The sequence below is a fragment of the Pezoporus flaviventris genome, unplaced genomic scaffold (assembly GCF_033815535.1).
Source record: "Pezoporus flaviventris isolate CSIRO_AGI_PZ_B2104156 unplaced genomic scaffold, CSIRO_AGI_Pfla_v1 ptg000063l, whole genome shotgun sequence".
Lineage (NCBI taxonomy): Eukaryota > Metazoa > Chordata > Aves > Psittaciformes > Psittacidae > Pezoporus > Pezoporus flaviventris.
This window is the reverse complement of record NW_026892611.1, coordinates 8,681,783-8,709,607: the sequence shown is the minus strand read 5'-3', so window position 1 is coordinate 8,709,607 and position 27,825 is coordinate 8,681,783. Positions and strand designations below refer to the sequence as shown.

Sequence of the window (27,825 nt, the reverse complement as noted above, 5' to 3'; positions counted from 1 at the left end):
CCGAGTGGTTCGATCCGGGCGCGCCGGGGCTGCGGGCGCCGCCGACAGCTCCGGACGGGCCGCGGTGGGTGCGCAGGGCCTGGGGCCGGCCCTTGTGAACGGGGTGGGGGGGGTCAGGCCTGGGGGTTCCCTGTGGCTGAGGGGGGGTGGGCTCTGGTAGGGAAAAGGGGGGGTCTGGCCTCACTAATGGGGGGCGGTGGGGTGAATGGGCTGCTGTTGCACGGGGTGGGAGCACTGGTGTGTTTGGCCTGTGTTACTGGGGTCCACTGTATGCGGGGCTGGTGCGAGTGGCCCTTGGTTATTTGGGGGGAGGTTAATGTGGCTGGAGCCCTGTTATTGGGGGGGTGGGATGAGGAGAGCCTCTGTTATTGGTGGGGGTCTGGTGTGACTGGTTGCCTGTTACTGGGGGGGACTGGTGTGACTGGGATCCCCTGTATATATATGGGGTGGAGGGGGTGAGCCTGTCTCCTCGGTGGCTATAGGGCAGGAGTTAAGTAGGGCTGAAGAGATGCAAGGCAGGCGTGTGCTCTAGGGTGATGCCCACCCTGCATTGCATCCACAGCACTGCTTGTGCTTGCCGCATTCCAGGCTGCTGCGGGTTAAAAGCCTTACATGAAGTTATTTCTTTGGCACTTCCCTGCAGAATACAATCCCTGGCCTCTCAGTGACACCTTTGCTGCACGCTGGGCTGCTTTGCTGCTGTTCTACCTAACTGCTGGGGTGCTGGGAAGGTTGCCCTGTCTTTTCCTGCTGGAATTGCTTTGCAGTGCAAAGTTATTCCCTTAGGGAATGTGCTTGATGAAGGACATAATGGACACCCCCCCCCCCCCCCCCCCCCCACAGTTTGGGAATACTAAAGCTGGAGGGTGTGGAGACACCTGGATCACATTGTTGGCAGATAGTTATCAGCATGGAATTGGTTCTTAGGAAGTTGTCTTGCTTGTGGGATAAGCAGCTCAGGGCGTGCTTTGCTCTGCATGTGTCTCAACCATGGGTCAGCTTTCAGAGCGTGAGGAGGTATGGTGAAAGCAGGAATACCATCCAGGCTGGAAAAGCACAAAGCAGGATCAGGTCTCTGCTTCCAACTTCTGGAAGTGAAACAGTGCTGGTGTTGGTGGGGACATCCCTTCCTCCACAGTGCTGTGTGCTTTGTGTGGATCATGAGGAGTTTAGTGTTGGTTAGGGCAGAGCTGTGCGGAGTGGGGTGCCCTGCTGTACGCATCCCTTTGGATGGAAGGGGATGTGCTTTCTTCTGGAGTTTCCATAGCTCTCTGAGGAATCCCAATGAGCTGTTGGGCACATGCAGAGCAAACCTGCAGGTTAATCTGCTGCAGGGGAGGAAACTGGTGCTTGGGCTGGTAAGTCAGACCCCTCCTGGAGAGCATGGCATTGTCCCAGTGCAGCTCTCGGTTTTCCTTCAGGTGCATCTTGTGCTGGTTGGTTGCACTGAAACAGGATGTGCATGGCAAAGAGTGGATTTGGAGAACCCTCTGTGTTCCCTGTGGACATGGTGCATAAGAGCTGTATATGAAAAGGCAGGGAAGAAGCAGGGAGAACAGTGGGTGTACAGGGAGAGAAAACCCTGTCACAACTGAGCACTTCCATTTAATCTTCTAGTGTGAAAACCTTGGAGAAGAAAGGGCAGGAAGGATGAGGTAGTGTCAAATAGTTGTTTTCACTCTCTGTTAATTAGCCCTACACTAATTGTGCATTGTAAAACCTCTTGTGTTGTCATTGTTTTGCAGTTACTGTTCAGTTCAGTAACCACTGGGGTGGTTCCTCCTGGGTAGCCAGGGTTGAGCAAGTAAGTGTGTTCTGCAGCTCTGATTTTGTTTCTTCCTAAGCAGCTGGAGGAGCTCAACGGGGCCACACAACCAAAGCTGCTTGTCTTGAGGAGGCTTTCCCTGCTGTCACCACCCTTCGTGCTGGAGCTCACAGCCCCCATCAGCTTGCAGAACCGTAGGTGCAAGGTAACCTCTTTCTTTGGAGCCCTGCAGGTTGTGGAGCATCTGTGGGTGCATCTGAGTTTGGGGAGGGTGGTTGGGAGTGATGGTCTCTTTACCCAGGGCACCCCCAGGATGCGCTCCTGATGGTCTCTTTCCAGTGATGGATTCATGGTCTCTTTCCAATGATGGATTGATGGTCTCTTTCCAGTTCACCCATGGGAAAAGTGTGTGGAACCGTGTCCGAACTGAGATCCCCTTTGATCTTTACTCTCTCCTTTGGTTGTTGTGGTGCAGCCAAGATAAAGTGTTTGTTCAATCCTGGAGCACTATGGAAAAGGTTTCCCTGCTTGGATCTGCACTCCTGCCACCTTCTCCCATCCCTTCCTGGGGTATAGAGAAAGCCACCTGGCAGTTACCTCTGCTGACTGGACTTTGTTCAGGTTCCTGATGTGGGCTCTCCTACCTTTAAAACCACAACTCACAGACCTTGCATAAGTTGCTTTCCCAATGTGATCATTTGATCCGAGTGGTGAGATTACTCTCTACATGCGATTGTTGAGGGTGAGTCACGAGCCCTGCAGTGTCAGGCACACCTCTGCCAAGATTGGGGCTTTGTAGTCTGAAATTTCATCTATCAGGACAAATAATTACAGGCTGCTCCTTTCCCCAAGTAAGCATTCAAGTCAGCTGTGGCTGCAGATTGCTTATGGAATCCAGAAGGATTGAAAGAGGAGCACTTGTATGCTTTGCTCCAGTGGCTTCTCCTGGATCACAAGTCCAAAGAGTGGCTGAGTTTGACCTGTGGTGGCAGATTGCCGTAGTATTCTTGTTTAGCCATCAGCCATGTCTGCACCTCATTCCTCTGCAAGGAACAGAGTTATTGACCGATTTTTCCTTTCCTTTCTTGCTGTATGGGGTAGGAGGTGGAGGGGTTCAGAGTTGAAGATGAGGTTGGATTTTTCTCCTTGGCAGATCTGGCCCTGCACTATGTGCAGGCCTTCTGGAAAGGTTTAGTAACCAGCTGAGGGAATTGGTATCTCTCTTTGTGGTAGGGGGCAGGTAATGCTGGATCTTGCTGCGTGGTTGCTTGTGAAACGCATCCATTGACTTGCTTTTGTGGGTCATTGCTAGCATCTCTTCATTTCAGCCAACTCCAAGCTGTGGAAGAGCGAGCTGATAAAGTGCCTGCAAGGATTGTGCAAGCCCTGCTTTTGTAACAGGGCTGTGTGCATAGCTGCTGGAGGTAAGAGGAGCAGAGTGCCTTACAAAGGGAAAGGAAAAGCCTGTGTTGAGTATTGCCTGCCTAGGTTGACCGTACTGGGAGTATGGAGTTGAAGAGCTGTGGCTTTTGCAACTCGAGGTCAGCCTTTCAACCTCTGACCTTGCTTATTTCCTGCTTGACTTCCCTGTTGTCCTGTGGGTGTCCCTTTCTGGCACGGGAGCATCCACTTTGGGTACAGGGCTGATGTTCTGGTGCTCGTGACTGAGTGTGATTGCAGGGGGCTGGGGAGTTGTATGTCACAAATGGTCAAGAAGGTGAAAGGTAGCTCAGGTTGCCTTACCCATAGCAGGCAGGGAGGTTCATAGGTGACTGCACTCTCTTCTAATAGGGTGGGCCAGATGTGGAGCCTGGGTCTGGGACCAAGAGGTCAACTCTCTTACTGAGTTACTACACAATCCTTACATCTCACAGTAACACCTTCTTCCTGCACAGCACCATAGGATACAAGCATGTGATGTCTGAGGAGCTCCTGCATCCTCAGTGGAAAGCTATCTTACAGACACAAAGTGTCCCAGTTTTATACAAACAGTGCTTGGTTTTCTCTAAGTAAATCCCCAAAGCATGCTGTTCTATTTGGAGATCTTTACAGTTAAATACCTTTGCATCTGTATTTAACCATGTGCCTCAGATGCTCTTCCAGGTCTTAGTTTCAAAGAAAACATCCCAAATGAGAGCAGTGTTAGGGGGTTTTGCTGCCCAAACTCCTCCTGGTGGAAGAGGTCGAAGTCTATGGCTACCAACCCTGAGCTGTCCCCTCCCTGTAGTGGCTGCACGCGAAGTCACAGCTTGTCACACAAACCCTCAACACATGCATGGCCTTCTGAGTGGTTGGTTTGAGTATTGCCCATGGTAGTTGGCAACAGAGTGGTCTATAAGTCCTGCAGCGTTATCCCAGCTCCTGGATATTGGTGGTGTTGAGACCCCTGTTCCTCTTTCAAGCGATACCTGAAGCATGGAGCTCTTTGTCCCTCCCTGGGACTAGAGGCTGGGAACAGCATTAGTTAGCAGGAGGTTCACTTTACCTGCTCTTCTCAGGTGTTGGTGGTTGTGTAACCCTGAACACTTGTTTTTCAGTGCTGGCTCATGTTGATCTGTGTGAAGAAAGGTGTTCAGATGCCTAAGCTGATGGGATGACCCACCTCCTTGTTTGAAGGTAGAAAGACAGGCTTTTATCTGGTGAAACGAAGTGTGCAAATTCAGTAATTCTAGGTTGCTTTCTTTTAAGGCAGCTTGGTGAGTTTGAATTCATTTTTGTGATGGATAATGCCTTAAGTCCTTTGCTTGAGTGTACTGGGCTCTCTGCAATAGCCCCCCTTTGACATACCCATAGAGCTGCTTTCTGCCTCAGTAAGATATTTCCTTGTTGTTCTCTTCCTTGCTTTTCCAGCTGCTCTGCTGTCCTTGAATCGGACCTACTGGCCAGAAACAAGTCCACGTGTGACGGTGGAAGCTCAAATATGCAATATTTCAAGCTCCAGACTGACTGATGCACGCTCTGCATCTGTCTCCTGCCTAAAATAGACAGTGTGCTGCTGTCTGAGCTGGTGTGTCAAGGTCTGGTTAGGAGAGACCTTGCACAGCAAGAGGGGTTTGTTCTGTTTCACAGCCCCACTGCCCCCAGCTTTTATGTTTCTTACCCTTGTGCTCAAGGTGCTGCTCTGTTTAGACTGGGGGTTCTGAGTTGGTGGAAGCATGGGGTGGAAAGGCACTTTCCCACTGTTGTGTGAGAGAGGCTCTGCTGGTTTCCACCCTTAATTGAGCTGGTTAATGGGAACTTGTGGGATGTGCTGTTAAAGAAAGTGATGGGGAAGTGCGAGGTGTAGTGATCCTTCATCTCTAGTGAAAGCCGAGCCTTGGTGTTGTAGCACTGGTGGAAGTGAGCCCTGGGTCACTGCTTGTTATCACTGTGATGAGGAAAGCGTGCTGTGTGCCATGGCCACCCTGGTTCACAGTGGTTGAACTGAGGCTGATGGGCTGAAGAAGCCCTGAGGTCTCCTTCCATGTCTGCTCTCCCCAGCACAGCCCCTCAGGGGTGAGCCCACCCAAAGCAGGGAGCCTGCATGGACCACACTGAGCACAGCCAGATCTTACTGATGGAGAGTGTGATCTCTCTGCAGAGAAAAGGCTAGTGCAGGGGCTGTTGGAGGCAATGTTAAACAACCTGGATCTGAGCGCCTGCTTCAGTAGTCTGCTTTGGTTTGGAAAGGGCCACTTTTCTTGCCAGGTCTTCTTTTACTAAAAAGGAAGAGAAAAAAGAGGTAATTTGAGACTTGCCAAGGCTTGGCACGAATTGATATAAACAGAATTTTTTATTCCAATCAGTTGCATTCATACTCAAAGAGGAATAAGAGAAGATCTGGTTTTGCTACAAGGATCTCCTGGCTTAATACCACACAGGAAAGTCATCACTGCAGTGGATTAGGAAGAGATGGGGCCCAGGAACCAGGGCAGAAATGCCATCTCCACCATCTCTTTGCTGCTGCTGCCTCTCCCCCTTCCTCATGGTCTTGTGGGGCTCCTCTTCCTGACACGTGTCAATAACCTGCCTGCCTTGCATCTTTGGTGGGTTAAAGAAGACAACCCTGTGCTGATCACAAGACTGAATTCCTCTTTGTAACCAGGGCTCTTCCTTTTCCTGTGCTGCCACTGCTGTGCAGAACGCTGGGGGCTCACTGCACGGCAGGGGGGTTGGAACTGGATGATCTTAAGGTCCTTTCCAACCCTAACTATTCTATGATTCTATGGTGCTGCTGTCTGTGTGAGCTGTCCACAAGCATTGGAGGTGCTGTGAACAGGAGTAGAGACCTGTGAGAGGGCTCAGGAGTGGTTTTCTTTTACCTCCCAGGTGTTTTAGTTCATTTTTATTTACAGTCTTCTCATTTTGCCATGGTTTCTAAAGCTCGGGCTGCAGGTCAGTGCTGTACAAAGAGAAGGAGTTCCTGTTTGCATTGTCTGCTTGTCTCCCCTCTGTCCTGAAGCTGTTTTAAGGGCTGTGCTGTGATGCCATTGAAAAGAACTGACTGCTGGTTTAAAACTGGGCTTTTCTAAGGCTTCTTCTCATGCCCCTGATCTGTGTTGGGCCATGGTCCTGTGCAAGAGCTGTCAGCACAAGAGGAGGGCTGATCCCTGGGGCAGACAAGGCACGTGGTGGGAAGAGAGGTCTGGTTATGTCACCCATGTACACCTAGGGAATTCAGGTTGGTCCTTCTCAATCCAAAAGGTGTCTGTGGCAGATCTCATGGTAATGCTGACATCCCCAACCACACAGAGCTCCCAGTGCCCGAAACTGTAGCAGTGATGCTCCTGCTTTGCTTGCTAATGCTGTGCATGTGCTGAGTCAGTGCCATGAGGGTCATAGTCACGTGGCTGTGGAGAGCAAGAAGAGTGCCCTGCCAAGTCAGCTCTGCCAGCAGTGCCCCTTTGTCTCTTCCCTGGTGCCTTGTGCAGGATACTGCTGGAAGTCTGCACTGGAGAAAGCCTGTCTGAAAGAGCCACTGGCTTTTGGAGGGTGTGTTGCTGTTGGATGTGGTGGTGATGTGCATGGATTCCCATTTACAAGGAACTGGAAAGAGGTCCTTTGGTGTGTGTTGCTGCTGGGTGGGTGGTGAGGGGCTGGGTGCTCTGTGCAGTGTGATGGTGTTGCTGCGAGAGCCAAAGGGAGCTCATTGCTGCAGGCATGGTTTGACTTCACACTGCCTATGTGGTGTCCCTGTAAGTGTTCAGCTGGGACAGGCTGGACCTTGCTGTGGGCTGGGGACAGTTTGGCTGCCAGTGCCCTGCTCAGCTCCCTCTGAGTGGTGCCTGGCAGCAGTGTGAGTGCTGGGCAGAGGGTGACTGATGGCACTGTGTGGGTTTGTGATCAGTTCATCACGGATATTTCCCTGCACATACTGCAAGATAGAGCTTGTGCCTGCAGCTCCTGTGTTTATCTGCAGGTGTCCAAAGGGCGCTGATGCCGCCTGGTTCCTGTTGGGAAAACTCTGGCTGTTTGGATAAGCTCAGGAGCAGAGGACATGGGGGTGCAGCCTCCGTGCTGCCCTGTGCCAGGGCAGGCAGCGTCCATAGGGCACAGTGGGACTCAGGCCTATCTCTGCATGTGTGGGTTCCTCTCAGTTCAACACTGGAGCTTCTTGGTGCTACCGGCTGTGATCAGCTGGAGCTCAGGGATCAGTTAGCAGCCCTGGCTCTGCTTGGTCAGCAGTCTTCCTTCTCCTTTCCTCTCACGAGAGCAGGGTTATGGTGGCACAGGGCAGAGGAGAGTCAAGTGCAGAGCTTGGTCACTGGGTTTTGGAGCAAGAGTCACAGCCCTGGTCTGGAACTGGGAAGTGAAATTGTCCTGAGATGCTTGAAACTCATCACAGACGTGACATAAAGAAGCTACTTCAAGCTCACAAAGTCCCAACTTCATGCCCAGCTTAGCTTCAGAGCCAAGGCTGTTTGGTCAGTACAGTGTGACTGGCAGAGAGGGAGCCCTCCCTGATGCCGTGCTCCAGCATGCTTTTGGGCATATCTGCTGCCCTGTCTCCTGATGCTGCTGTCAGCTGTGTGTGAGAGAGGGGGAAGAATAGATCTCTTCATGTTGCTGACCACTTGGCTGTTGAGGCACTCCTCCTCCTTTCTTGTTTGTTGTAATACTGTATTTCTATTGTAATGTTTTTAACCCTGAGACCTGATAGCACCTATAGGCTATACCCTTTAGGATATAGCTATGGAATTGATGGGGGATTTGAGGATACCTGGCCCCGACAGTGCTTCCAGCCCTTCAGAGATGGGCATGGGAGTTAGAAATACATGTTTTTAGTATGCGAAGGGAGTGCATGTGTTTGGTAGCATGGAGGTGTGCAGAGAGCATCCCTGTGATTTGAGTGATTGTGAACTGCTGTGTATCGAGCAAATTCACATGAATAAAGGTGCATTCAGAGGGTGAAAAGCTGTGCTAAAATAGAGCGTGGCTTCATTGTCATCTTTCAAAGTGTTGTGACAGGGGATGATGGGTTCAAACTGAAACAGGGCAAGTTCAGGCTGGATATAAGGAAGAAACTCTTTACTGTGAGGATGGTGAGGCACTGGCACAGGGTGCCCAAAGAAGTGGTAAATGCTCCATCCCTGGCAATGTTCAAGACCAGCTTGGGCAGAGCCTTGAGTGACATGGTCTAGGGTGAGGCATCCCTGCCCATAGCAGGGAACTGGATGATCTTAAAGTCCTTTCCAACCCAAACCATTCTGTGTTTATGTGACTTTTCTGTGTGACATAGAAGCCTCATACCTCATCTGAGACTGATGGCTTTACACCAGGTACTGTGTGCATCAGCAAGGATCTAAGAACTGGAGCCGTGACTTAAAAAGGAAATGGAAACTTGTCTTGCCTTGATTAAAGATAGAATAAACATTAGGGATAAAATAACTACCCTTAAAAGTGATGTCAGGGGAACTTCTGCATCATACATTTGTTTCTTTTCTCCTTTAAAAAGCTCTCTCATTGTGTGGGGGGCTGCAGGAGTTCCAGGATAGCTGTACTCCCAGAAAGAGTCAGGATTCTTTTCACTGGAATCTAGAAAAGGACATGTATTTGAACTGCAGTGAACTTCAGGCAAATAATTGCTACAGCCAACTAGATAAGGTGAGATAAATTGAGGAATAACCTTCCTATGCTGGGGGAAGCGAGTTAAATAGTCCCTCAGTTATGGCAACCCTTTACAAGAGGAGAGGTGAGGTCTCATTCCATATCCTTTGCCTTTCTCCTGCTGTGTCTGAGCAAACACCTTCCTACCTCTGTAGCTTGGGTATAGGCCTTGAATAACTAAATGTCCATGACCAGATGGAGCCCATTGTCAAAACTAAAGCAGTTCTTGTGTCACTGTGTTTAGAGGTTTGTGTATGACCTGTGTGTTATGGAGAAGGCAAGACTCTGGTCCATACACCAGTCCCATAGGCCTGCAGACACAGTGCTCTTCCCTCTGGCTGGAGGGAGCGAGCCACGGGTGGTCTGGCAGCTGTAGGCTTCCCCTTTGAAGTGCTGGAGAGCTGCACCGTGGTGAAGGCCAGGAGACGGTGCAGCTTTCTCCCCTGTGTGTCCACACTGCGTTCCTGGGAGCTGCCTTCCCAAGGCTGCCCCTTCCCAAGGCATCACAGCTTGGGAGGGCAGACCACCTTGTAAAGCAAACCCCCCTCCTGGCTGCTGCTTGTCCCCAGGAGCTCTGCTGCTTTGAGCAGAGCAATGCCCTTCTGATGGGAGATGTAGCCCTTGCCTTGCTCGTGAGCCCATGAACTCCTTCTCTCACCCTGTATAAGGGAATTGCTGTGGGGCCAGGCGTATGCAGCCTGTACCCGTTCCACCCCAGTCTGGCTCACTAAAGATGTGTCTAGCGTGAAACTCTCCTCCATGTGCAGTTTGCTACAAGGGATGCTGTTGTGCTCTGTGCAAGGAGCCTTTCCTAGGGCTCGGCTGCTGCCAGTGCTGGATTTGGTGCTTGGAAGGGAAGGGATGCAGCTCCTGCCCAAAACCAGCTTAGGGTGGGCTCTGTCAGCCTTGGTATTTTTTCCTATGGCTTTGGGCAAAGGTTTGGTGTAAGAGAAGAGCTTTCAGTTAAAACTTCTGGAGTCTTGCTTGTTGTAATACTGCAATAGGGAATGAAGGCAATAAACCAGCAACACATTTCCCCCCACTGGTGCACTCCTTTGGTGTCAGTTGCTGGACCAGCTCCTTAATGATTTACTGGAACTGAAGAAGGAGGAGGAGAGAGACCCTGCTGGGAGCTGTGCTTTGTTGGCAACGAAGCTCCAGTTGTGGAGGCTTTAACTAACAGTTTAGTCTACAGCTGTACAGAAAGAACACCCAGCTCTTGCTTGGCTCAGAGATGCAGCGTTGGAAAGCGAGGAGGGAGGACAGGGTGACCTGATGGAGAGGAACGGGCAATTTGCTCAGCTACAGTTGCATCACTCCCATTTTTCTTTTAACCCCCCTGCTTCATGTCATCCCTGGGAAGCAAATGGGAAGCTTTGCAGTAGGGTTTTGGTGCCCTTTGTAGTAGTCACTTGCCAAGATACCCACAAAATTAAACCTCATGTTAAGAACTAAACGATGTTAAGAACTACCTGAGTTGCAGAAGTACCCAGCAGCCCACCCATGATCACTGTAGGTGGCTGTGGGCTTCTCCCTATGCTCCTTAGGGCTGCCTTCTGTAGCTGCTGGCCTGTGGCAGAGTGCTTTATGTTCTCTAGGGCTGGACTTTGGGGGGGTAACAACTTCTTTGCTGAAGATCTTACCTGCTCTCCCGCATTAGCACTCCCTAAGCATCACCTTCCCTTTTCTTCCCTTAGCATCACTTCAGCCAGGTTTATTCCTCAGCACAGGCACAACCTGGAGTTTGCTGCTTCTCTTTGACATCCCCCCCCCCCCCCCCCCCCCCCCGAAGGCTGTCTGGGAGCTTTAATGCAGCAGGCCCAGCTTTGCTGAAGAGGTTAACTCTACCCTCAGCCATGGGACGTGTCCCTTCTCTCTGGTGACAGAGTCACGCTGAGCTCTGAGTCACTTCTCTGTGTGTAAGTTCAAATGTCCATGGTCTTCTGGGCTGGCGGGGTGCCCAAGTACAAGAAGAGAGTCACTTTGCCCTTACAAATCAAGTTTGGAGTTGATTATCTGTTTGCTTGGCCGCGGTGCGTCCTTGTGCGTTGGGAAGATAATCTTCCCATCTGGATGAGGGTCAGGGGAGTTCAGAGCTTTGGCAGAGCAGTGGGAGGGAGGGAATGATGGGTGGCTCCTGGGGGAAGGTCAGGGGCCATCGGCCTAGTGAAGAACTTGAGGACTGGGCGCTCAGCTTTGTGCTACCACGGACTGGGGATGGCCACAAGTCACTTTATCTCTGCCTTGGCAAGTAGAAAGGAGTAATTCAAGGAGGTGTAAGTTAAACTGGGGAAGAGAGTGGAGGGGACTGGGAAGCCAGAGGCCCCAAAAGAGGTGGATAATAAATCCAGTCTGCATGTGGAGGTGGGTAGTAAATCAGAGCTATTCATCACTTGTGTTGTAACAAGGGTTTGCTCACAGAAGTACCATGCCATGGTCCTGCTTTGCAGTTCATAAGCACAGCAGTAAGTCCAGGGCATTGTTTCAGCCTGTGAAAAAGGAGGAAGCCCCAGATGTGTGGGGTGACTTGAAGAGTGGGGTCTTTCCCCACTCACACCCCATGGGCTCTGTGGTGAGTAACGGGTTAGTAAAGGCTGTCTGTTGAGTCCCTCCTGAGTTTTGCTGGTGCATTAGTGGGGGCCAGGTTGGAGTCCCTGGCTGAAATGTGGGGCTGCTGGCCCAGGGAGGGCAGAAGTCACTTCTGACGGGTCAGCATGGATGCACTGGGAAGGAAAAAGCTTGGTGGGACAGGGAAATACCTTGGGATGCAAAATGATCTCACAGTATTGTGGTGGAAGGCCTTGCTCCCAAGAGCTGTTGGGCTGCATTACACTCCTAGGACTGAATGTATAGTGAGAAAGCATGCTCTGAATGACCCTTCATGCTCTCGTGATCTGTGGCACTGTGTCACTGCTGGTGTTCATTTGGTTTTCCTTGCTTACAGTGCCTTGACCATCATGGGGGATGCCAGCATGGGACCTAACATCTCCCCTCCGGACAGCACTGCGCAGCAGGACTCTCTCTTCAGCATGACAGACGTGTTCCTCATCTCCCTCATCACCGGGCTGCTTACCTACTGGCTGCTCTTCCGCAAGAAAAAGGAGGAAGTGCCAGACCTCCCCAAGATGCAGACAGTGTAAGTAATGATCGTTGGGCAGCATGGGGTGAGCATGGGGCTGTCATCGTGGTGAGGCCTTGGAGGCTCTACAGATGGATTATAGAGGTGCCCCAGTGAGGGGACTTGGTGTCAAAGTGGGTTTCCCTCCCCTCGCGTTCTTGCTGAGCTGTATTTTCACCTCTCAATGCAGAAATCCCTGTGGAGGAGCAGGAGTTCTGCCTTAAGGTAAGGAGTTCTGCCTTACCCCACCGTGTGGTCCACAGCAGTAATGTGCCTTTCCCAAGCAAGGCAAGGCAGGAGAGCCTCTGGCTGTATTTCAGACCCTGAAGGATTTGCTTTGGCTGTTCTGTGTCTCCTGATAAAAGTCATATTTAAATAAATCTGGAGGAAGGTGGACTTGCTCTTATGCAAGTTTCCTATGAGGAATCTTATCTACTCTTAGCTATGAAGAGAAGAAATAGTTCCTGAGCATGAGCTGCTTGGCAGCTCCTGTGGAACTTGCTCAGCTCAGATGCCAGGTTAGTGCAACAGCAGGAGACTGGATTTGGAGAGAGAGAAGTCCTCTTCCACCCCATCTTCTGCAAAGGGCTTAGGGTCAGGAGCGAGCCATGTTGGTGGAGATCTGGATGCTTTTGGTTCCTTGTCTCTGTAACATACACAACTTAACACCAGTTTTCTGCTGGACTTTTTAGCTCATTCCTTCTGTTTCCTCCTGGAGCATTGATAAGAGCACTACAAGGTTTGAAACTCGCTGTAGGAGCTGGTGTTGTGCAATACCTTTCCATTCAGTCTCATGGGATCTGCTTCCTGTGTGCATGCAGTTTGCCCCAGGGAAAAGCCAGCCTCAGCCCAGCTCTGTGCTTTCCAGCATTTGGCCTTCACAGAAGGTAACCGCACAGCAAAGGTCAAGCCTCTGGGTTTGTAATGCAAGGCTACTCACATGAGGATGTTGGGTGATAAGCCAAGGCTCGTTTCAGGAGGGGATTGATGCTCCTGTTACCATGTGTGTAGGAGATAACAGACCACAACTGCTTGCTATGTTTATCTCAGACCTCAGTGGGTTACGCTGCTTTCAGATTACATGGCTCATCACCCAGTGCTTGTGTTGTAATTCAGGTCAGAACTGGAAAGGAGCAGGTTTGGCCTCATTGTTTCTGCTCTGACCTGCTGTGGTGGCAGAGCCTTCTGCTTGAAGGCAAGCCAGGGATGCCAGGTCTGTTGTGAAGTCCCTGGGTAACAGGAGGGGTAAGACAACTAACTCCCAGGCGGGCTGCACACTGGTGTCACAGGAGGATGGAAAGTACCTGTTCTGGCTTAGGAAGGTTTGAACAGGAAGCAGTGTCCCTGGCTGTGTGAACTTGTGCTGGTGGGTGCACACGAGGCTGGTATTCTGTGTCTGCTCAGCCTTACCTTGGGAGTTTGTTGTGTTGGATCAGTCAGATACCTTCCCTCTTGAGCCTGCAGGAGAGGGCTGTGTGTATCTGTGTGTGCGGTTGCCTCTGGAGCTTGTAATGGGGATGCTTGTGCTGTGCTGAGCTCAGAAGTGGCTCTATCCATCTGAAATTAGATCCTGACATGGCACAGGGACTTGGAGAGCTCCTGTACTCCCCGTCCTCGGGACTGTTTCCACCCAGCACCCATCACATGCAGCAATTCCAGAGGCTGCTGTGACCTTGCAGAGAAGTTGGGCTGCAGAGAAGCTTTCTGACTCCTTCCTGCGTGTATGTTACCACCTTGTCCTGCTGCAGGACCTCTTCTCATGGGCTTCCATCTGAGACTGGCTGGAGGTCTTGGCTTTGAGCTGACTCTCAGGCATTTTCCCTTTGTTTCCTCCTTGAGGTCCGTGCTGCCTTCTCCATCTGCATGGAAGATGCACTGTGTAACTGCTCCTTGCAGGAGCACCTCAGCTGTGGTCAGCACCTCTGTCCAAGTGGAGCTGCTGTGGTCATTGCAGCAAGCTTGGTCTAAGGGCAGCGTGGACCCATAAGGCAAGGCTGTGTCTGGTGGTACATCCATCCTCTGGGGCAGAGACGGCTACTTCCTCAGCTCTTGCAGTGTTATTTTATGGGATGCTTGGAACCAGGAGGGAAATAAGTAGGGAAAACAAGCTTGTTCAGCCTGGGGTTTCCTTCCCTCCTGTCATCCTTGAGGCTGGGGTGGAGTTTCATTTCTGATGAACAAGCAAATAGGCAAGATACAGGATAGTACTGTGGATATAGCAGGCTGGTCCATGGGCAGGCAGGGAAACAGCTCCAGACCCATGATGACAAAGAGCCCTCGGTGGGGCTTTCTCCAGCTGGAGAACCTTAACCTAAAGAAGTGCTGCTTTCCTTCAGCACATTCTCTGCCGCCCTGCCTTCACTCCAAACTATTCCAGACCTTATCTGATGGTGCTGGGTGATGGTTTCTGTTGTGTCTCTTTGGCCTTCAGCTTCAGCCCTGGAAGGCTGCAGGACAGAAGTGCTGAACAGCAACTCAGGCACATCCCCATGGCTGCTGCTTTGATGGGTTTGCTTGCAGCGTGGGGGAGTGCAAGCAGAGCCTCTGACCTGAGCACTCAGTGCTCTCCTGGGGTTTTGGGAGCTGCTGCTGAGCAGCATGCCTTGATCAAGCCACATTATCTCAGCAGGGTCTGTGAAGGAAATGGTGCTGCTGCTGCAGCTGCCCTTGATTGGAGAAGAATAGATGCATGCTCACAATACCCTGTTCTGTATGGCACCTGGGCTGGATTGGCTCTGCATGGCTACGTCAGCCTGCACGGCCCAGGAACAGTCATGACCTTGCCCTGACAAAGCCTCTCTGGGTTAAGCCAGAGCTCAGGTGCTTGCTGATCCTTCACTCTTACATCTAAAGCTGGTTTCCTGCCCAGTTACCCAGGGAAGGGGCAGAGTCCATCCCATGCAGAGGTTTCCTGTGTACGAGATGTCCTGTACCTGTGTTGTGTAATACATGTGTGTGTGGGCAGGCAGGGATGCTGCTAACTGAGAGCTGCTTGTGTTGTGACCATTTTCAGGCTTAATTGAAACCACTGGAGCAGCCTCCCTGCAGCCTGCTCTGCAGATGTCATTAGGGCAAGCAGCTCTCGATGGCCACCACATTCCTCACAGAGGCATTGCTGGGGAGTTCTGCTTTATTCTTTGCCTCCTCTGTGTGTTTCTCAATCACAGATTCCTTTCCTTTCTCATGTGCCCACCCTAGAGTTGTGCAGATTGGGGAGACACAGGCCATTGGTATGCTGGGTGTCACCCCTTCCCTTCTCCCCCCATCCTTAACGTTGTTCGGGGCAGAAATTGGCTTATCTCTATTCCACAGCTATAGAGCAATCCATTCGCTGGTGCTTGTAGGGCTTCCTGTGGCAGGAATTGCTCCAGCTCCTCAGCCTGATTAGCTCTCTTCACTGCCTGCGTGTGGGTTAGAGACAGACCATCTCTAATTTAATTTAATGGGATCCTGAAGAGAAGGAGCTCCTTTGAGCTGCCTCCGCAATGGCACTGCCATAGTTACCCGTGGCGTTGCTCACGCAGCGTCTGGAATCACTTCATTCAGCCACAGCATTGCTTTGCCTTTCTTTTAAAACCAGAATATATCTAAAAGCAGCTGTGATATAAACAGTTCCCAAGGGAACGGGGCAGGGGGAAGGGTTTTGTGTCCCGTCCCCCTGCTCCATGCGGATGGGAGAGGGACGTGCGCTGCGGAGCATCCTGGGAGCTTTCATTCTCCACTCCTAATTCCTTTCTGCCACTGCTGCCAGATGTTGGAGTTTCTCAGGGCTGTGTGGATCCACTCGGTTACTTCCAGAGCCCCACCACGAGGAGCTGAGCGCACAGGACCACTCCTGCTATGACCCGTGCTGGGACCTTTTGTGCCGGCTCTCTTCTCCTTAACAAAAGGCTGACACTTGGCTTTAAAGCCCAGGAGGAGCAGCATGGGAAGGCCTGTGCGTGTGTTGCTCCAGAGCTAAGTTAGATCCGTCCCCCACACCTCCCGTTGCAGACAGACACGGCTGCCCTGCGACTCTTTGTCTGCCTCTTCCCTGCCCTGACCATGGGCTGTGTGTACTCGGCCCCACGAGAAGAGGCTGCTGTGGAGAGGTGAGTTACTGCCCGATGGGAACATTCCAGCTCAGAGGGTGGCTCTTCCCATCCCAGAGCTGGGAGGAATGGGGTGCCTCTCCCTCCTGGGGCAAGAGGAGAAGGAAGGGGAGAGGCTGTGCTGGACCCTGCTGTTGGTGCTTGCTTTCTGTGTGATGGCCAGGCTGTGTTCTCACTTCTGGATGTATGTGTGCTTCCAGGAGGACAGGCACGGGCATGGGAGCTCTCTGAAGGAGAGGTGCTCAGCTGAGGCAGACTTTGATATTGTTGCTAAGCTGTTGGGAACTTCCCTCCTTTCTTTCTGCTGAAATCAGAGTGACAGACAGCCCTGTGCTGGGCCATCTGTACAATGCAATGGAGTTAATCCCCTTTCCTCCACCCCTCACTTCTGACTCTCTTAGTCACTACCCTGAGCTACCTAAGCTGTAACAGCAGTCGCTGTTGAAAACACACATCAAAGTTTTCTTGTCTGTTGTTCGTGTCTTTGGCATCTGTGTGGTTTTGCAGCTCAGAGTTTCAAGCTACTCTGATGAAGCAGTTCCAGGGAGTTGTGTAGCCCTTTATAAAAGCCAGACTCATTATTTCGGCTGTGTCTGAGCCGCAGACTGTTCCACACCACAACACTTCAGTGCGGGGTTGCTCCTTTGAAAAGGGACCAGCTCTGTGTGCTGCACCCTTTTCGCTTCCAAAGGGAGCTGCTGAAAGGATTTAAAACACTTTCTTTCCCTCCTTTAAAAGCAGTTTGTTTAGCAGTTGACCCAGCAGTGGGTTTAATTGGGTCCTGTTTGCAGAGGGCAGTGAACCAAAGATGCTCCCTGGGGAGCCAAAAGCAAAGAGAGAGCTGAGTCTTGTGAGCGTGCTGGGGGGCAGCTCTGCCAAGCCCCCATCCTGGTGGCAGCATTGACAGTGTCGGGGCTGCTCTCAAGATGCTTGTGATCTCCCTGTTCCCAAGAGGGGACAAATGACAGCGTGGGGAGACTGGTAACTTCAGAGAGGGCAGACTGGAGGGTGCAAAGCAGCACTCTCCTGTGAGCACATCTGCCTTGGGTGGCCTTTTTGGGTAGGGTCTGCTCATCTTCAGTGTGTGCTGTATGAGGCTGTAGGTGCTTGGAGCTGTCAGGTTATGGAGCTCCTGGATCCGTTTGGGTGAAAAGGGGGTGCTTGAAGGTGTGGTTTGCAGTATCCCCCCCCTGCTGCTCTCTGTATGTGCCCTGCAAACATCTCTGTGCATCCACAGAGCTCCCTCTCTCTGTACTGCAGTTCAGGAAGCTGTTGGTGAGCTCTGCACATTCTCACGTGGGCCTGAGCCAAAACCCATTTGTTTTTTGCCTGGAGGCTTCTCTCTTCCCACAGGACACCCAGCCTTGCATTCCTGCATTGTGAAAGAGAAACGGGAGCTGGTCCCACGTTCCGCATCCCCACTACTGGAGCTTCAGTAGAGGGGAGAAGACAGCAAATGAGCTCCTGACACTTGTCCTCCTGCCTTGAAAAGACCCAGCACCTAATGTGACTGTAGCTAGAGCCACCTCTGCCTGTGACACTCTCTAGAGCTGGGCTGCTTTCACTCCAGGGCTCTAAAACCCATGGATGTGCTTAGGATAGGAAAGCTCTTCTGGCTCCCTACCTAATAGAGCAGCCATCGCGGTGTGAATCTCTGCCTTGATGTTACTGATGCTGCTATGGGTTATCCCTCTTCCAAGCTAGAGAAAGCTGCCTCCATGCAATAAAGCAAACACTTTGTGCTGGAGATCCATGCTGGAGATGGAAACCCCTGCGTGGGAGCCCTGCAGGACCTCATCGGGCAGCAGCTCCCTTGCTGAGGCTCTGTGGGTCTGATGAGCTATGTCCGTTGCTCTGCAGGGCTCTCCAGCTCTGGGACTTGTGTCTGGCCTGTGGTTTTGGGGTGGAAACAGCTGGATTTTAGCCCTGCCTGACTTCAAGCTTGGGGAATCTGCCCTGGGGGGCACGGCTCAGGACTGAGCTGCTGCAGTGAGGGAAGCAGGGAGCTCTCCATTCCCTTCTCTCCCACCATGGCTTGCCCCCTGAGGTTCATCTGGAGACCTGCTCATGCATCATAGCTCTGTGAGGTCCTTGTAACGTGCTCAGCTGTGAAACCGCTGATGGAGGAGAGGTTTCCTGACACCCAGGGCTGAGTGCCTGTGGATTTACTGATGGAGGTAGGACAGGGGGTCCGCTTTCCCCCCCTGAGACCCTGCTCCATGGTTGTGTATGAAGCAGCTGCCCAGCTGAGTGATGGACGTTCCTGGGTAAATAAGAGCAGATGATGGGGACTCCCACTGCTTTGGGCAGTTGTCCTGAGGTTTTGGGGCTACTTTTCGTCAATTGCTTGTTCCTGACCTTAAAGAATGAATATGTTCATCTCAAAGGATGTTCCTCCTGTCTTTCAGAGCAGCTCCGGTGAGAGACAGCAGCTTCATTGAGAAGATGAAGAAGACGGTAAGCTGCTTGCTCTGGCTCCATGGGGTACTGAGAAGGGAGCTCGTGTTCTTCCTTCCCCTATGTCTAGCTGTCACGGGGGGGACTGGTTTGGATGCAGACCCATGCATCCAAAACTGAACTGACATTTCGGTGCAAAAAGAGAGTAACACGAGATCAAAGTCAGGAGGGAAATGGCAGAGACTTTAAAGTCATTGCTTGGCTGTTGTTCATGTGCGTGCTTGGTTCCCAAACTGGCTCACTCTGGAATGGGAGTTGTTGTACACAGAACTGGCAGCTTTTGGCTGTGCTGGACTGGACACAAGAGGAGGCAGAGGAAGAAGCAAGGGCTGGATGTATTTCCTGTTTCACTTCAAAGCAGCTGGCTTGTGGCAGAGCAGGAGCTCCGGTGCTTAGGCGCTTTGCCAGAGCTTTGGGAGCCTTTCTCATCCAGGGAGTTCCCTGTTACAGGAGTCACGCTGCAGCCTTGAGGCTGAGGGTAGATCTTGAGGGTTTATTCTTTACTTTGGGTGCTCGTTTGATCCAGGTCACCTCTCTGAGGTTGACAAGAGTCATGTTCTTAATACCACTTGCAGCTGTGTGCCACAAACCCAGCGGGGAGTCCTGTGCAAGCGCAGGCTCCTGGTTGCCTTCAGGCTGCAGTGCAGGGCTCCTGGTTCCTAGGTGTTTCCTTTGCCTCTAAGATGTGCTCATCCATGCATTTGCTGAATGAATAATCACCATTTAACAGGGATTTCTCCTTCTCTCCAGGGGCGGAACATAGTGGTTTTCTATGGTTCCCAGACGGGTACAGCAGAGGAGTTTGCCAATCGTCTCTCCAAAGATGCTCATCGCTACGGCCTGCGGGGCATGGCAGCAGATCCAGAAGAGTATGACCTGGTAACTTAACCCTGAACAGCCTCAGGATAGGCAGCATCCTTTTAGTGAACCCCAAAAACCCAGCAGGAGGCTGACCAAGGGATAAGTTGCCCTTTTAGTGGTGTCATTTAGAGAAGAAAATCTCAGCCTGAGAGAGGGAGAGATGGGCTTGGTCCTTGCTATGGAATGCTGCAATATGACTGAAAGAGAAAGGTAACCTGGAGTGTCTGGGAGTTGAGTCATCCACTGGCAGCATGAAACTGGCTCTGTTCCTTCAGTGGTTAGCGTTGATCTGCTGCAGTCTTGGACAGAGGTATTGACAGTTTGGTGTCAATGAACAACAATCCTGGTCCCTTTAAGGGAAATCCCATCATTTGGAAAATCCCATCATTTTTTCTGGTGGAGTAGAAACATTGGCTTGCAGCCAGTGAGGGTGGTTACCTTTATTTCCCCTGCCCTTTTGGGTGGGTTTGGCCTTTCCCAACCCCATTTGTAATCAGCTGCTTGCCATTGCATGCTGCTGTTCTGCACACCAGAGCTGTATGGTAGGAGTAGGCTTGCCCAATAACCACACTGCAGGATCCTTGAGGGTTTATTATTTCCTTCGGCTGTAGTCGGACCTGAGTCGCCTCTCTGAGATCGACAAGTCCTTAGCTGTGTTCTGCATGGCCACATATGGGGAAGGAGACCCCACAGACAATGCCCAAGACTTCTATGACTGGCTGCAGGAGGCTGATGCTGACTTGTCCGGTCTCCGGTTTGCAGTAAGTGGCTCCATTCCAGTTTATGTTGTACTTGGGCAGCAAAGTCAGAAGCCTTCCACTGTGCCTGCACATGGCTTGTGAAGACATGGTGTGATGTCTGTGCCTGTGTCAGGTGCAGTCCCTGTTCATGGACACATGCAAACATCTATCTGGGGGCTTTAAATGCAGATACCAGAGAACTCTCTTCACTCCCTAAATCACAAGGGTTTGCTGGGAATGTCTTGCCACAAACAGGCAGCAGGCCTTGAATACAAGGTCTCTAAATGACTTAGAGGCTGCTGCTGCTGTTCAGGAGCTAATTGAGCAGCCCTGGGCCAGATCTTATCCCACAAATGGGATCACTTGGTGCAGTGTGGAGGGAGCTCTTTTCTCTGCTGAATAATTGGCTGAGACGCAGCCACCTCGCCTAAACCCCAGCCAAATTCCTTAGGCAGCACAATAACTGCAAGTGAGGAGAGAAGCCACTGCTGGAAGACGTTAAGCTGCTCTGTATAAAGCAGTGAGCAAACATTTGCTGAGCTGTTTGTGGGAGGCACGGGGCAGCAATGGGTGTCCAGACTGTTACTGGTCCCTTGAGGAGATGGTGCAGGCAGCTTTTATATGTGCAACCTCTTGACATGCCAGGGGTGCTGGTGCCTACTGATCGCTCTCCAGTGGTAGATTCTTCCTTAAGGCCCACAAAGAGCCAGTGGGGAGCTGGGAGAGGTCTTGCTGTCTGTCTTCAACATCCTTTGCTGGGTGATACTGGTCAGAGGATGCCAACACGGTGGGAGAAGTCAGTCCTCTGCTTCTCCATGCTCATCAGTGTTCCCTTCTAGGTCTTTGGGCTGGGGAACAAGACTTACGAGCACTTCAATGCCATGGGGAAGTATGTGGATAAGAGACTGGAAGAACTTGGAGCCCAGCGTATCTTTGAACTTGGGCTGGGTGATGATGATGGCAAGTGAGTAGCTTGGCTTGGAATGCCAAAGCATATTGGAAGGAACTTTGGCAGGGAGTTGGCTCTACTGCTGAGACAGCAATAAACTCCATAGGGCTAGCTATGGGAGCTGACATGCCTCTGAGTTCGTGTCTGTCTGCTCTCACCCACAATCAGATCCCTGTACACTCTGAGTATCCTAGGGGATCCTGTGTCTGGAAAATCCCACATCACCTTTAAATGACCATAGTTACATACCTGAAGAGGCTTTCCAGTCTGCTTTGCACTGCTGCAGCTCCATTGCTAACCCAGCCAGTATGGATAACCTTACTGTCCCTGTGGTGGAGGGAAACTGTTGGCTTAACGGTGGAAGGCAGCAATTTTCCACCTTGGACAATGCTTTTTCTCTGGGTGCACCCTGTGGGGAGCAGCGTAACCTGGGAAAATCACATCATCCTGTGGCTTTACCTCGAAGGGCAGCGAGATCTGATGGAGGGATGTGCTGTGTGCGGGAGGCTCAGCGTAGAACAATAAGCATTGCTATGGTGGAATCTGCCTCTGAGGAGGGTGACCTGATGGCAGGAGTGGGCAAAGGGGAGATGAGTTAAAGATGAACCTGGGTAGCAGAGCCTTCCTTGGTACAGTAGGTGAAGGGAGGGGTGCCTGGTATAGCAACAGTTCCCAAGGAACCTGAAGATGCTCTCCTGTGGGCATGGGGAGGAACCAAACTGCTTGGGTTCAGGGGCAAATGCCTTTTCCCATGGTGAAGGCAGGGAGTCCATAGGGATCTTGGTGAGCCACAGCTCATTGAATCTTTCTTTTGCCTTGGCTAGCCTGGAGGAAGACTTCATCACCTGGAGAGAGCAGTTCTGGCCAGCGGTGTGCGAGCACTTTGGGGTGGAGGCTACAGGAGAAGAGTCCAGGTGGGTATGGGAGCAGGCTCTTTTGGGTGCCAGAAAGATTGGCCACCTTTGACTGTGACTGTGCCACCAGCCCTGAGCTGCTCTTCCCTCTCCAGACTTGTGAAGTGCTGCTTCCAGCTGTACCTTGTGATTTCCAGCTTGACTTAGTCCTCTTTCCCCCTTCCTCCTCCAGCATCCGGCAGTACGAGCTGGTGGTGCACACGGATGTGAACATGAGCAAGGTCTACACTGGTGAGATGGGTCGTCTCAAGAGCTATGAGAACCAGAAGCCGTAAGTGCCAATCCACCCTGGATAGGATCAACCGATGGATCCTTGCTCTTCCCAGCAACACCCGCTCTGCAGGCAGGGTCATTCCTGCAGTGCAGCCATGGGGAGGTCTCTGCCCAAGAGAAATGGGCTCTGATCTCCACTGGGGCTCTCAGATTCCCCAGTTATGAACCATAAGTCGTGTGAAGATGGCTGCGTTCACATGTGCTGTTAGGGTGGTACAAATGACCTCCTGAGGTCACTCAGAGCCCTTCCTCACCTGGGGTAGCTAAAATACACCACGGGTTCCTGCCCTGTTGCTGTGGGGAGATGAGCTGTATAAATTAAGGCCAACCTGAAGTATTTCTTTGGGGTGTGACAGTCCCTGGGTAGCAGCAGGAGCATCATTTGTTTAGTGCTGTGGTGTGCTTTGAAACACAAACCAGGACAGCCCTGTACTCACGTGCAGGGAGCCTGCTCTGGGGGCAGAGGGAATGTGCCTGGATGCAGCCAGCACTGAGAGCCTGCAGGAGGGTAACACAGATGGTGCTTGTCTTCCCTTCCAGGCCGTTTGATGCCAAGAACCCCTTCCTGGCCCAGGTGACAGAAAACCGCAAGCTGAACGAGGGTGGAGAGCGGCACCTCATGCACCTGGAGCTGGACATCTCCAATTCCAAAATCAGGTAGCTTCCCATGGGAGACTGCACCTCTATGTTGGCAGGAGCAGTCTGCACCAAGAGCAAGGCACTGGCCTCATCCAGCACTTCAGGAGGGGACCTTGTTCTCATAATCCCTTAACACTGCCTCTCTGGGCTTCTGTACCACGTATCAGGTACCCCACATAAGGACTTGCTCCCAGCTCTTGCACTGCAGAGGTTTTGAGCTGCTTTGTTCCTTGCCTGTCATGGAATTGGGCTGTGCCTGCTGGAAGTCTGACCTGGTTGAAACCTGTAGCAAAAACTGCTGCTATCTTGGAGGCCCCTTGTGAAAACCCTGGTTCCTAAAACCGTTATTCCACAATGCTCCTTTCTGCTATTGCTGGTGGCTCATTGGGATCCCTGATTGTGCAGGCACTGTGTAGCAGCTCACATCTTGGTGTGGTCCTACTGCCTCTTGCAGCAGCCTGTTTGTCATCCAGCTGAGCAGGTTGGGGTGATGGGAAGCAGTTTCATCTGCTCTCCTCCTGCTCTCATGCCAGGTATGAATCCGGGGACCACGTGGCTGTGTACCCAGCCAACGACTCCTCTCTGGTCAATCAGATTGGTGAGATCCTGGGCACGAATCTGGACACGATCATGTCCCTGAACAACCTGGATGGTGAGTATGGATCACCCTGGATGTCTGCAGTTCTCCTCCTGCAGCTATGCCCTCTGTGCTTCCCACCAGAGCGGAGCCAGGTCACCTGCAGGTCCCATAGGGCAGGCAGAGAGAGATGTCCTGTTGCCACTCGGAATGCCATGGCATTTTAACAGTGGCACGGAGCCTGCTTGCTGCGAGCCAGCTGAAGTGGGTCAGTTGTGAAATGCACTTGTGTGCCATTCAGCAGCACATTATGCAACAGCACGCTCCTAATTACAGAGCATCAGCCCACCAGAGCATCCCTGTGCCGCAGCAGCCCCGGCACTCAACAGGGACCTTAATGTCTGAGATGCTGTTATTCAGCCCTTGGAGGAGGCGCAGCAGGGAGCACTTGTACTGATACAAAGAGCTCTTCTTGGGCAGTGCTTCCAGCAGAGCTGGCCTCTGGCAGGAGGGAGATAGCAGCTGCTACCCATCTTGCTCCTGAAGCAGCCTGACCTGAGGCATCGGATGTGGTCGCCCAGAAGCTTTAAGGGAGCTCCTGTCCCTTATGGACCTCTTAGTTTGTGGAACTGGATGGCTCCAGCCTTGTCTGCTGGTGCTTACCTTTCCCAAGGGGGCTCTGAGCACAACTGGCCATGGCCAAAGGAGACTGAGAACACTTTTGAGGCCAGATCTGAAGGAGGCATAAATGTGTGAGGCCAAGTTAGCTGTGGCGAACATCCACCCTGCTTGGTCTGGAGTTTATTGGGTGCTTCTGTGTATGGGTATCTCGGGGCAGAGAGCCCCACTTGGTGGAGCACAGGGTATACCGTTTTGCTGATAAGCTGCCTGGCAGCATCTGTGGAACACAAAATGGGCTACTGGGAGATGGAGCTGCTTTAATGTGGGATCAGGGCTGACTGAGCCCAGGGCTCCCTCAAGCCTGTTCCCCTGCTCTATCTCCACCTCTCATCTACTGCCTGTATCTGCCGGCACGAAACCAGACATAACAGCGTGTGGTTGCTGACTTCCAGTTTCTTTTTCCTCTCCCTCCTCTCCAGAGGAATCCAATAAGAAGCATCCCTTCCCCTGCCCCACGTCCTACCGCACAGCACTCACGTACTACCTGGACATCACCAACCCACCCCGCACCAACGTGCTCTATGAGCTGGCTCAGTACGCCACGGACCCCAGCGAGCAGGAGCGCCTCCGGAAGATGGCATCATCTGCTCCCGAGGGCAAGGTGGGAGCTGGGGCCTTCCCAGCATGGCTGCTGGGCTCAGCTGGGTGCCGGGGTGTCCCCAGAAGGGATGCAGAGAGCTGGGGGGTTGCTGCTCTCATAGGGCAGTTGTAATGCGTGCGCCCTCCTTGCCCACAGGCTCTGTACCTCAGCTGGGTGGTGGAAGCCCGCAGGAACATCCTGGCCATCCTGCAGGATATGCCCTCGCTCTGCCCCCCCATTGACCACTTGTGTGAGCTCCTGCCCCGCCTGCAAGCCCGCTACTACTCCATCGCCTCCTCCTCCAAGGTGAGTGTGCAGGGCTGAGGCTGCTGAGGCACCCCTTCAGCTGCAGCCCCATGGTGCCATGGGGGGGGCTGCACATGGGGAACTCACCCTGGCAATGCTTTCTGTGAGAGGGGCACCTTTAGTTCTCTCTATGCATGAGAAGAGGGAATCATCCCAGCTGCCACAGGGGGTGTAAAGGATCCCACACTGCATCCAGTTGTACTTGGATACCACCACCCTCCCCTACAGCCCTGCTCCTCTTTGCCCAAAGGCCTTGTTTTGGGGGCTTGGAAGCAAGATGGCATTTTAGGGGCTGGTCAAAATTCACTCACTGCTTTGTACCTGAAGCCCTTGTGGCTGTTGGCATTACTGAGGGGAGCTCAGTGCTCCTGTGATGAGTTGGGTGCAAAACAGAAGGCCTGTGTGGGGTCTGGTGGGAGGTTTGCTCGGCCTTGGTTTGTTGGGTTAAACTCCTGCCCCCTGAACACACTGAGCTGTGGGGCTGCCTCTGCCTGGCACTGACCCCCCCCCCCTTCCCTGCAGGTTCACCCCAACTCCATCCACATCTGTGCCGTGACGGTGGAGTACGAAACCAAGACGGGACGGGTGAACAAAGGGGTGGCCACCAACTGGCTCAAGAGCAAGGTGCCCACCGACAACGGGAGCAGCTCCCTGGTGCCCATGTACGTGAGGAAGTCTCAGTTCCGCCTGCCCTTCAAACCCAGCACCCCCGTCATCATGATCGGACCAGGCACTGGCATCGCCCCCTTCATGGGCTTCATTCAGGAGCGGGCCTGGCTCAAGCAGCAGGGTGAGTGCCCTGGGGCCTGGAGCCGCTGCAGGAGGGTGCTTTGTGCAGCTCTGTGCTGCTTGCATCACCTGTGGGGTTAGCCAAGAGCGGGGTGAGCGGCAGCGAAGGGGTTTCGCTCAGTGTGAGGATGCTCTGTGCTCCTCTGGGCCATAGAGGGGGGCAGATGATAGACCTGAGTCAGTTCTCTGGCCATGCCCCAACCTGTCTCTAGATAACCACAGCTGTCACTTACACTTATTTCTATGCTTGCTTCTGGGAATCGGTCTCAAGCTTCCCCTCAGGAACAGAAGCAGTCACAGAATCCCAAACTGGTTTGGGTTGAAAGGGACCTTAAAGCTCCTCCAGCTCCAACCCCTGCCACGGGCAGGGACACCTTCCACTAGAGCAGCTTGCTCCAAGCCCCTGTGTCCAACCTGCCCTTGAACACTGCCAGGGATGGGGCAGCCACAGCTTCTCTGGGCACCCTGTGCCAGCGCCTCAGCACCCTCACAGGGAAGAGCTTCTGCCTAAGAGCTCATCTCAGTCTCCCCTCTGGCAGGTTAAAGCCATTCCCCTTGTCCTGTCCCTACAGGCCCTTGTCCAAAGCCCCTCTCCAGCTTTCCTGAAGCCCCTTTAGGCACTGGAGCTGCTCCAAGGTCTCCCTGGAGCGTGGTGCAGCTCCGCTTTGGCAGGATAAGGGGAGGGGGAAGGAGAGGGCTGCAGGATGCAGCTGATGGTGCTGTGTGTCTGCAGGCAAAGAGGTGGGTGATACAGTGCTGTACTACGGCTGCCGCCGCGAGCGCGAGGACTACCTGTACCGTGAGGAGCTGGGCCGCTTCCAGCAGGATGGGGTCCTCACCCAGCTCCACATCGCCTTCTCCAGGGACCAGGCTGAGAAGGTACCACCCTGCTCCCCTGCTGCGTGCTCAAGCTGCCCCCCATCAGTGGGGAAAGGCCCTGAGGGCTGGAGCTTTCCCCTTGCAAGCATAGGAGCACCCAGCACCACCGCTGTCTTGTGCAGCCGTGTCCATGGGCTCGGCTTCCCCACCTCCCCACGGGCTGTGATATGGGGGCTCTGCTCCCCTCGCCTCACTCCTGCCTTGTTTTTTACCAGGTTTATGTTCAGCACTTGCTGAAGAAGAACAAGGAAAACATCTGGAAGCTGGTTCATGAGGGGAATGCTCATATCTACGTGTGCGGGTAGGTCCGGTGGCAGGGAAGACACTCCTGGTCTCAGGAAGATGAGGGTGACTCGGTGTTACTGGGGTCACACTGTCCTTGTCCAGGGGAGGGCGATGGGTTGGGGTGGAACTGTCCCTGTTTGGGTGTCAGGAGCTGACAGGGGCTCTGATGCCTCCCTCATGGTGCCCTTGCTTCCAGCGATGCTCGCAACATGGCCCGGGATGTGCAGAACACCTTCTACGAGATCGTGGCCGAGTTTGGGAACATGAGCCAGCCCCAGGCCGTGGACTATATAAAGAAACTGATGACAAAGGGCCGGTATTCCTTGGATGTCTGGAGCTAAGAGCAGGGCCACGGAGGGAACAGGTCCCCAGCCTGGGCCCATGGGAGGTGGGAAGTGCCTGCGCGCCCGCTGCTGCTGTGGGTGATGCTGTCCCCAGCACGCAGCTACCCCGGTGTCACTCCCAACCCCTCCTGGGCCATGGCAGCCCCAGGGCAGGCTGCGTGCCCTGGGGTGGATGGGGTTGAGTGGGGCAGGGGGGTAGCTGGGGCTGTGGTGCTGATGGTACCCAGGGAGCACCTCATGGCACCAGCACTGAGGTAGGGATGCGGCTGATGCGGGGCAGAGGGGATGGATGGTGCTGGGGGAGCTCTGGGGTCCTTCCCTGAACATGAGGTGCTGCCTTATCCCGTGTGGGGCTGGTGTGAGGGCACAGCTCTGCCCTGTGCCACCAGCACCCTGCAGGGACCCTGCTCCAGTTCCTGCTGCCCACCTTTGCCTGCAGCAGGGAGGGGATGCCTGGCCTCACCTCCCCTCTGTCTGGGGGGGGGGGTGTC

General features: G+C 53.0%; 1 protein-coding gene across 3 annotated transcripts; it reads left to right on the top strand.

Moving 5' to 3' along the window:
* On the top strand, positions 1-27,699 carry LOC133278037 (NADPH--cytochrome P450 reductase). 3 transcript variants are annotated; one of them, XM_061470453.1, is made up of 17 exons: positions 1-64; positions 1,848-1,970; positions 11,796-11,987; positions 18,469-18,517; positions 19,268-19,396; positions 19,990-20,139; positions 20,958-21,082; positions 21,892-21,981; positions 22,154-22,252; positions 22,795-22,911; positions 23,427-23,545; positions 24,571-24,752; positions 24,888-25,037; positions 25,560-25,827; positions 26,560-26,705; positions 26,921-27,006; positions 27,187-27,699. In XM_061470453.1, the coding sequence occupies exons 3-17, from the start codon at positions 11,809-11,811 to the stop codon at positions 27,329-27,331; spliced, it is 2,034 nt and encodes a 677-aa protein (XP_061326437.1). In that variant the 5' UTR covers positions 1-64; positions 1,848-1,970; positions 11,796-11,808; the 3' UTR covers positions 27,332-27,699. The 3 variants fall into 3 exon arrangements, with proteins under 3 accessions (XP_061326437.1, XP_061326438.1, XP_061326439.1); XM_061470454.1 differs by lacking the exons at positions 1-64; positions 1,848-1,970 and adding an exon at positions 6,787-6,808; XM_061470455.1 differs by lacking the exons at positions 1-64; positions 1,848-1,970 and adding an exon at positions 10,753-10,770.
* The last annotated feature ends 126 nt before the right edge of the window (positions 27,700-27,825 follow it).